Below are 10,103 nucleotides of genomic sequence, written 5' to 3'. Positions count from 1 at the left end.
ACAAACCAGTTTCTATTTGAAGACTGATCTATATACCATGACTGCATTGATGGTGATGATGATGATGATCCTCTGCACAACTCAAGCCATCTACATTGACTTCTGAATCAATTCTGAAAAGGTATGCTATTTCAGGACACCAACAGAGAGAAAGAAAGATACTTAAACTTGGACAAAATACATAGCAGAAGTTACCTCTCAAGATCATAACCTCCAATCCCTAAGACAAAATCCATATCAACATCTCCGAATTTGGTGTTTTTGATGGGAGCCATAGAGTTGATTTGCTATTGATTTTAAAAACCAAATAAAGAAGAAGTGTCAATGACTATTATCAAAACCAAACAATCAAGTCTTAGCAAAGATGTAAAGTCCTGCAGCACACCCTCATCTCCTACTCGTACAGGTTTCTACACTACCAAAGTCCACTTGCCAATCAAGAGACTCGGTCCTGCACACTACTACTACCCGACGCGTAATCTCTATATCCTGTTTAAAGATTTTGCAGAGTATTATTACAATCACCAGAGTGATATGCTAACTTCAGTTGAGATAAGAGTTATAGATACAAAGCACAAAGAGTATTGTTAACAATCATAATTACACACTGCCTGCTACACAATTAACAAGGAAATGCCACAAATACGGATATTTTGTAAAAAGAATGACGAAGTTAGAGTGAAGTAGTAAGAAACAAGACAGAACTTCGAATATGCAGAGAGCTCCACAATTGATCAACTGGCTTTAGCCAAAACCTAGAATTCTCTCCTAAGGTATTTCAATTTCCTACTTTAAACGAAAAAAAAAAACTCAAACCTCCATTGTTGCTTAAAATTAGAGCAATTTCTGGTTTTCTAACTCACATTTTCCCAGTAAAATCACACAAATCAAGAACAAAACTGACCAAATCCACCATCCAAATTCGAATTTGTTCCTATTCTACAGCCAAAAGGTATTCTGAGATCTGCGACCGAGTCGTAAACAAAAAAATATACTGACCTCAAGCTGATCGCCGGAGTAATTCATAAACATTAGCGCGTGGAACTGGTGTGGCCATGGATTTGGAATCGGCTCAACTGGGGTGGCCGTTGTCGCCGTCGAGAGAAGAAAGAATTCGAACAAAATTTGTCTCGACAAATTTTTTTGGTTTAACCCTAGAGAATTCAACAGCCAATCATAATAGACCACGTGGCGAAGAAAACGGACGAAAAACGTCCTATAATAAGAACCATTTTTTCAATAATGGGCCTTTTAGAATTAAATTAATTCCATAAAAAAACCAGGGACGGCCCGAATCGACGGCCTTGCCCATGGTCTAAGAAGCGTATAGAGTATGGATCTAGGCTAGTATAGCTACACTACCTAACGTTCACTGTACATTCAAGTACAAGGGTGAATTTTCGTAGAGTTGAATCCAAATACCTCCGATCGATAAACATGGATTTGACATTAAACGATTAGTCAATTTACATATGGTCTTATATAATTCGTATAAACTAAATTAGATTTGACATAAAGTGATTAGTCAAACCTGGTAATAGTTTTACACCAATCAAAAGTAATATCATGCAAAATCATCATAAATAACACATTAAAGAAATAATTAACTGAAAATTTAACATTATACTGTATAATCAAATAATTATGCATGAAGTAAAAACCAGTGGAACTCGTTCCCAAGAAGATATACATTCGAAAAGGGGTACACAAGATGTGATGTCTATACACAAACTTTCTATAATTATTAGTTTTGGTTATAATCACTTACCTTTAGAATATTGTAGACGCGCTAATCGTTATCTTTGTAAACTGATTGAGGCTTTACGTAAAAGAGTTATTGAGCTTTAAAGCTTCTTTATACACGTGTGCATAAATATTGACTTTACGTGCGATCATCTGTCCATGCCCTTTAAGTACTCCCCAAGTTCATTACTAAAAAAACCCTAGTCACACTCTTACTAAATGTAATCTTATTTCAGTTCTGTCGGTTTACCTACCATAAACCTATGAATCATCTAGAGAAAAATGATTTCTTAGATACGACAGTATTAAAATAACGTCACTTCACGAGGCCATAAGACATATATTTTAGAAAGTGTAAGACACAATCGAAACAACATAACCATATAAGTATACAACAAAGTTAATATAGCATAGTAGAGATCAATTCTTAATTTAGCAAATGTATGTATATAAAATACATAACCGGCCCCTTCAGGTACATCCGACAGACAAAAAAGGCACACAAAAATCGATTTCTAATGTGCAATAAACACTAATCTATACATCACATGTAAAATTGCATCCAATGTAAAAGCCATATATGACTTTGCAGCTGAAGTAATCTAAATAGCTTAGATGTCGTAGTTTTGTGTCTCCCTCGTCTAGTAGAAAATATAAAAGTCGAGGAACGAAAAAATAGATATAGAACAAAACAAAAAGGCAAAGAGTATTTTTCGGATCCATAATCATTGGTAAAATTTTAAAAGAAAAAAAACAGGTCTATGGGATTGTCAAAATAAAATAAATAAAAAAAAGACTAGGTGAAGTGGGAAAAACAAAGTCATTACAGTGTGGAAATTAAGAACATGAGTTCATCCTGATATGCCTTTTCGGGTTTGTCAGATAGCTTGGTTCTTCCTTCAATTGTCTCAGTACGTTCCATTACATAACTATTACTTTCACTCTCTCTTTTTTGATTTTTCTTTTCTTTGTTTATTAAAATCATGAATAAAGTGTTTTATTCAGATTGACAATTCGAGAAAAGGTGAGGCAACAGTTCAATGGAAAAGAAACGATTTGACTAGTTTTGGTTGTTTTCTAAAAACTCGGGAAAAAAGTGTTCATACAATCACGTTTGAATCTCAGCAGAAAATATTAGAAAACAACTAACATGTTGTTGCCAATCAAGGTAAGTCCAAAAGCCACTCTTATGTACAAAATGTCTTTTTTTTTTTTTTTATCTCTCTTTATAAAAAAAACAAAGAAGAAAAGCTTACAAGGTTAGATAATTGGGGATCACAGAAACATTGTAATATGTTTTGTATACCTATAACGTTTCCTATATGCATTTTAGTTTTAATTCTCTTTTGGGGGTTCATTGTTTTTACATTACATAGTACGAAAAGATGAAATTTTTGCACTTGAATTTACTTTTGCTTGATTTGTTCTTTAATCATTTTAGATCCTCCCTTTTGATCATCTCCGGGGACTATTGTGGGATTGATTCGGATGTGAAAATGGTGATCCGGAAGAGCCTCTGGATCCTTCAGAGGATATAGGTGAATCAAGCAAATCCTGTAAGGCTTGATTCTCAGGTGCAGGATACGGTGTTTCTGCGAGGAAAAAAAAAAAAAAAGAGCTCAAACCCAATTCTTGAGACCATATTAAAGCTTAGCAAAGTCATAGTATTAGTTTACCGAACAGTGTCTTGAGGGATGGTTTCTTTGGTGTCTTACTCTTCCGCTTCAATTCCGCTGCGTAGATAGAGTTCAAAAATGAACCATTGTTATAAAAGCAAATAACTAACACTCCCTGTGCATATGAGAAAAGATCTGTTACTAACCCATGCCAGGGATATGGTGTTCATCAACGATCTCAAGATTCTTGAATGTATAACCAAGAAAATTTACATCTTTGGATGAGATCATCTGCAAATAAGTTTGTAAATAACTAGTAAAAATGATGGAACTCGATTGCACATACATGCAAAAAAAAAAAAAAAAAGGAGATCTACCTACCTTTCGCCAAGGGCCAGACTTGGAAGAAGTTTGACAAGTAGATGGCACCTGAATATTAAAATATTAATCGATATTTAGCACTGATAGGGAAGCAAAAACAAAGGTTGAGAATTATTAGAAGAAAGAAATAGATGGTAATGAACAAACCTCGTCAAACTTTTCAAAGTTTTGGGTATCAAGTTCATGCTTCACTTGTGGTATATATGGAGCATTTGACTCATATAGTCGTTCCCATTCTATTCCTCTAAACCAAGGGTGTCCCTGTAATGGGAAAGCAGATCAGACATCTAACGCACATTTCATTCTAGAATTCAGCTTTTGTCTTGATACAAAGAGAATGGTGTTTAAGTACTTTAATTTCATGAACTCCTTTGGTTCCAAGCCTCTGTTCGACATTGCAGAGCAGTCTTCGGATGAGATCTTTTACTTCGATTGAGAGTTTAGCTTCATCAGGAAATTTTAAGCAGGTTTTCCAGTTTACAATCTGCAGAGATAAACTGAGCAATTGTTTGATATACTAGTCAAGCGTAGTAGGGATAGGTCTGCCATACCCATACAACACGTTACCAAAAGATGTGGTTCAAAACATATACACTAGCTAGTCCGATTAATCGATAGGCTAATTTTGAGGTTAATCTAAAATTCTTATATTTAACTGGGAAATAATATAGTAGAAGGTTATTTAAGCCTATATATGCATACCTTTCTACATGTTGCCAAAGGCTCTTCAGAGTAGAATGGCGGAAACCCCACGAGCATCTCGAACATGATTGCTCCAAGGGACCACCTATTTAAAAACAGTTTTTACAATGTTAGCTGAATAAATTATAACGTACAGTGTAAAACACACAACACAAGGGTTAAGATAACTAACCAGTCACACTCCATTCCATACCCTTTCTTCAGAAGCACCTCAGGAGCAATGTAATCGGGAGTTCCTACTGTAGAAAAAGCCTGAACGGTACACGAAAGAGCCATCTTATTACGTTAGGACTTAGGACTATATGGAAACGTCATTTAAATAACTAAAATAGGACAAGACAAAGGAGCTTTAAGGCAGATTAGACAATTTTCCATAGACAAATAAAAGGTTTATATAACTTCCTTTTCTAAGTAACAGAAAAATATCCCTTTCACTTCATTCTCAGTCAAAAAAGAATCGTTATTTACGGAATATTTCAGAAGATATTCAGGTGTAACAGAACAGCAACCACGGAAAGATAGAGATAAGTAAATCTAGTCCATCCATACCAGGGTCCTTCTGTTTTGTTGCCAATGTAAGACCTGTTCCTGCTGAGTTCGCCTAGGTGCAGAAGGAGGCTTGGAGTGTCTGTCATGTTCTGCTGCAGGCTTTGTATTCCTGTCAACAAGCTCCGCCTTGAAATCTGGAAAATTTTTGCTTTCCAAAGACTTGCTCAATCCAAAATCCGAAAGCTTGATATGGCCGTTACGAGTGATCAATAAATTATCAGGCTTTATATCTCTGAAAAATCAAAGGAAGAAACGAGAGTTAAAATTATCACCACATATCAACTGAAAGCTAATTGACAAGCACTGTAGAAAACGATAAAATGGACAACAAAACAATGTGAAAAGCTTCAAAGGCCAGTGGTTAGAACCTGTGGACGTAATTATGCTTATGGATAGACTCAATAGCCAGGATTGTCTGTGCAACATAGAACCGAGTCTCATCTTCCCGTAAGGTATCTTTTCGCATCAGCAGTGTCATCATATCACCTCCAGGGAGGTATTCCATAATAAGATACAAATGCTCATCATCTTGGAAGGAATAGCAAAGCTTGACGATGAATGGACTATCGACTTCTGCAAGCACATTTCTTTCAGCTTTAACATGTTCCACCTGATATTTACCGCATAAAGGGATAAGTGTATTTTCACAGATGTTAATGAATGACTAATTTAATCACAAGGGAACTCTTGGATTTTGTAGAAATACAATAAAACAGTGCTTTACCTGCCCTCTTCGAAGCATCTCGGATTTCTTTAGCTTTTTCATTGCATACACGCTGCCAGTAGTTTTTTCTTTACAAATTCTCACCTGAACAGAAATAAAATATATAAAATCAATACAAAACTAAGATCACTAACGGAAGCTTTGGTTTATATAGACAGAAAATAATAGGCAGTAAGAGAAACCAAAAAATGAAACAGCAACAAAAATCGCAATTGAAAATGCATGACTTAATCGAAAGATCAATGTAAAGATGAGACAATATATTAGCTAAGCTTAGAAAAAGGAAGCAACAAAAGAAGAGAGGCAATCACAAAAGGGCGTGAAGATAGAAACCTCCCCGAAAGCACCCCGGCCAATGATGCTCAGCAGTTCAAAGTCATCAACTCCCATTTTCTGTCTTTGTAGACGCATATACTCCATTTCTTTTTTCTCAAAATTCTTTAGTATATTCATTTTGTCTTCAACAGGAACATCAGCATCAGCTAGGTTTTGTTCCAAGATGCTCCGACTGTAATCAAGAGCAAGCTGATATCAGAAGGTTCAATCTAAACCAGTAAACCAATGCCTCGTCTAGGAAACAAAGTCAGAACTCACAGCAAAAAAAGTAATCTCAAGCCTCAGTACTAGATGACATAACTACTAAGAAGTAAAACATTGGCGTCACAGGTCACAGGAAGAATCANAAGGAGGCTTGGAGTGTCTGTCATGTTCTGCTGCAGGCTTTGTATTCCTGTCAACAAGCTCCGCCTTGAAATCTGGAAAATTTTTGCTTTCCAAAGACTTGCTCAATCCAAAATCCGAAAGCTTGATATGGCCGTTACGAGTGATCAATAAATTATCAGGCTTTATATCTCTGAAAAATCAAAGGAAGAAACGAGAGTTAAAATTATCACCACATATCAACTGAAAGCTAATTGACAAGCACTGTAGAAAACGATAAAATGGACAACAAAACAATGTGAAAAGCTTCAAAGGCCAGTGGTTAGAACCTGTGGACGTAATTATGCTTATGGATAGACTCAATAGCCAGGATTGTCTGTGCAACATAGAACCGAGTCTCATCTTCCCGTAAGGTATCTTTTCGCATCAGCNGATTCTCGATATACTGTTTTGCTGCAGCAACTCTCTGTTTAGTAGCATTGGATGGTGCATCATTCATAGGAGGTCTGCCAAGATTCCTCACATTATTATTACCCTCTTGTCCTTTTTTAGTAGGACTAGATTTATCAGGTTTCTGCTGCCGTATCTGAAACCAACTCCTTGTAGACTCCGTCGCCATTTCAAAAGCCAATATATAAAACTCAGATGTAGATCACAACACTATACAACTTCATAAAACCTGCAGGAAATCCACAAATCCCAAAATGCTCAAACTAAAATCAAATTCATCAAAGTTCTGCTACACAAATAGATTGCATCCGATAGCAAAAGTTCAAATTTTTATCTTACAACGCAGGTCAAGTTCCAAAAAAGATTATAACTTTTCACTTCAACATCACATAAATCGAGTCTAATCAATCATCACTCTACATAGATACACATACATCTAGTTCTGGATTGTGGATTAGTGTATACGCGCATGCATTCGAATCAAAACATGCTTATAATAAAAAATGAAAAAACATCAGAAATCAAACTAAGATAAAAGGATAGTTACAGACTCAAATCGGAAACAGGTTACGACTTACGAACGAACCAGGCGGTATTGACCAAGAAGAACACGAAAAGTCAAACTATTCGTAAAGAAAATGTTTTTTAGAAAGACAAAAAAACTCGATCGGAGAAGATCACAAATATTTCGAGAAGGATCAAAGAAACTTACATTAACAAAACAACAAATCAGAGGTTTTTTTTTGATGTTTTAGCTCTTTTGGCTCTAATTCGAACAATCGAACTCTCTTGCTTACACGCATTCACTTCGAAACGGAAAAAAAAAAATTTAATTATAAAAGATCTCTCACAAAAAATAAGGAGAGCAAAACGGATTACAAACTAATAACGTTTTTTTGAGTAAAGGGTATTTTGGTCAACAGTTATTTAAATCTGAAAGCAGTAATCGCCGTTAATTACAGTCACGATGACTGTATTAGCTGATAAAATGTAAAAACCGACACCGGTAAACTGGTTTTTAACTATTTCCGGGGTAGTAACCGGCTCATTTAAATGGGGAAACGAATGAAACGTGTTTATAAACTGTTGGATTGTATGTCGACACGAAACGTGACAGCACGATCGTACGGAGTGGCTTTCAACGGGGTTTGCTGACGTCATCCCGCGCTGATCGGACAATAAATAACGCGTTTTCTTGGTAAAGACAAGATCGTAACCGTTCGTACGTAAGACACGTGTAAAGGTATCACAGTTCAGAACTATTGGGTAACTCAAAAGCCCATTTACTAATAGCACGGAGTCCACTGGGCCGGAAAAAGATCACAGTTGGTGTTATTTGCACAAATCGAAATGTATGGGGTCTTTTATACATAAACTTGTTTAATTTTTGGTTTTGATTATTTCACACACTTCAGTTTTCTCTATTTTGCGGATCTGTGAGATCTAGAGGAGGAAGAAGAAAAGAAGAAGGAAGGAAGACAATGGCATCCATGGCAGGACCAGATCATCTCTTCAATCTGAGAAACCATTTCTACTTGGGTGCTTATCAAGCTGCGATCAACAACAGCGAGATCCCTAATCTCTCCCAGGAAGATATCGTCGAGCGAGACTGTCTCGTTCATCGCGCTTACATTGCTCTCGGTAGCTATCAGGTTTTGGCCTCTCTGCTCTCGAACTTTTTGATTTGGATTTCAATTTGTTTTGATCAATTAGTGATTTACGTTTTTTATTTCTTTTCAAATTTCGTCTTCGTAGCTTGTCATCAGTGAGATCGACGAAGCGGCTGCTACTCCTCTGCAGGCAGTGAAGCTCCTTGCTATGTATCTATCGAGTCCTGAAAATAAGGTAATTCTGGAGATTTTGAGATGTTCCGATTCATGTTCTGTAGCTGAATTTAAGATTACTCTAGGATTTTGATTGCTAATGTTTGTGATATGCATTGTTTGAATCTGTGATTTTGGTTTAGGAATCAACCATTTTAAGCTTGAGGGAATGGTTGGCTGATCCAACTGTAGGAAACAATGCTACTATTAGGTTGGTTGCTGGTACTATATTCATGCATGAGGAAGACTATAACGACGCTCTCAAGCATACTCATTCTGGAGGAACCATGGATCTGTAAGCTTTTTGATTTTTTTTTTTGTTGTTGTTGGATCTTGTCTTAGTGATTGTTAAGGTCTTACCATTACTCGGTAATTGATTGTTGTTTCTGCATATTTGTAGGCATGCTTTGAATGTTCAGATTTTCATTAAGATGCATAGGTCAGATTATGCTGAGAAACAGCTGAGAGTGATGCAACAGATTGATGAAGACCACACACTCACTCAACTCGCGAGTGCATGGTTGAACCTGGCAGTTGTATGATATGAATATCTACTTCTTCTTTTTTCCATATAGTGTAGAGAAGATTGTTAATGTGTTTGCTAATAATGTTAAACTGTTGTATCATCTTAGGGGGGTTCCAAGATACAGGAAGCGTATCTAATCTTCCAGGATTTCACTGAGAAGTACCCAATGACAAGCTTGATCTTGAACGGCAAAGCAGTTTGCTGCATGCATATGGGTAATTTTGAAGAGGCTGAGACTCTACTACTTGAAGCACTCAACAAGGTGAGTGATGAGCCTCAATCCATTTCTCTCATGTCACCGGATATGCTGCACTTGCTTTATCAACTATGTTTATACTATAAAACTCCTTACAAGAAGTCTATAACTTCTTAATTATTCGTTTATTGGAAAATGGATATGTTTGAAAACAAAGATGTTTATGCTCATTGCAGGATGCTAAAGACCCAGAAACTCTTGCAAACCTAGTTGTATGCAGTCTTCATGTCGGGAAATCGTCTTCGCGCTACCTAAAGTAAAAATATTCATGACCTTATGCAATATTTGCGTAACTATGAATCACATCAGTAAGCTGACTTATTCCTCCATTTCCAATCTTTTTTTGCAGCCAACTGAAACTTTCACACCCTGAACATGTCCTTGTGAAGCGAACAGCATCAGCTGAAGATAACTTCGAGAGAGCACTTCAATCTTTCGCCTGAAAGTACCTCAAATCCCATGGAATCGATAAGCTTTATAATCTACCAGAAGAACATCATTATCTTACAAACTCTGTCTTGAAATTATCATATATGAACAGTTTTCCGGATGTGTTGCATTTAACTTTGATTTCTCACTGAATCTTTTGTTGTCATTTGAGTTTTTAATCCAACAAGAGTAGGGATCTTGTTCCTTCAAATCCAGGACCTCCTTAACTTATGAGACAAAAGTC

The 10,103-nt window shown here is 36.4% G+C and overlaps 2 protein-coding genes and 1 long non-coding RNA gene across 3 annotated transcripts; 1 reads left to right on the top strand and 2 right to left on the bottom strand.

Annotated features, from left to right (window-relative positions):
* LOC104757450 lies at positions 28 to 1,138 on the bottom strand. The gene is made up of 3 exons (XR_762430.2): positions 1,000 to 1,138; positions 196 to 287; positions 28 to 113 (listed from the first exon to the last, which is right to left on the bottom strand). It is a non-coding gene; the product is annotated as an uncharacterized LOC104757450 (long non-coding RNA).
* LOC104757449 (serine/threonine-protein kinase 38-like) lies at positions 3,026 to 7,841 on the bottom strand. The gene is made up of 14 exons (XM_010480191.2): positions 7,538 to 7,841; positions 6,768 to 7,054; positions 6,049 to 6,223; positions 5,716 to 5,799; positions 5,360 to 5,601; positions 4,992 to 5,223; positions 4,615 to 4,694; positions 4,443 to 4,527; positions 4,093 to 4,224; positions 3,888 to 4,001; positions 3,741 to 3,788; positions 3,566 to 3,650; positions 3,420 to 3,476; positions 3,026 to 3,335 (listed from the first exon to the last, which is right to left on the bottom strand). The coding sequence occupies exons 2-14, from the start codon at positions 6,992 to 6,994 to the stop codon at positions 3,199 to 3,201; spliced, it is 1,698 nt and encodes a 565-aa protein (XP_010478493.1). The 5' UTR covers positions 6,995 to 7,054; positions 7,538 to 7,841; the 3' UTR covers positions 3,026 to 3,198.
* On the top strand, positions 8,206 to 10,070 carry LOC104757448 (coatomer subunit epsilon-1). Its single transcript, XM_010480190.1, has 7 exons — positions 8,206 to 8,477; positions 8,581 to 8,670; positions 8,792 to 8,943; positions 9,049 to 9,184; positions 9,281 to 9,436; positions 9,607 to 9,686; positions 9,780 to 10,070. The coding sequence occupies exons 1-7, from the start codon at positions 8,307 to 8,309 to the stop codon at positions 9,871 to 9,873; spliced, it is 879 nt and encodes a 292-aa protein (XP_010478492.1). The 5' UTR covers positions 8,206 to 8,306; the 3' UTR covers positions 9,874 to 10,070.

This window comes from Camelina sativa, chromosome 17 (assembly GCF_000633955.1).
Source record: "Camelina sativa cultivar DH55 chromosome 17, Cs, whole genome shotgun sequence".
Classification (NCBI taxonomy): Eukaryota; Viridiplantae; Streptophyta; class Magnoliopsida; order Brassicales; family Brassicaceae; genus Camelina; species Camelina sativa.
This window is presented reverse-complemented; position numbering and strand designations above follow the sequence as displayed.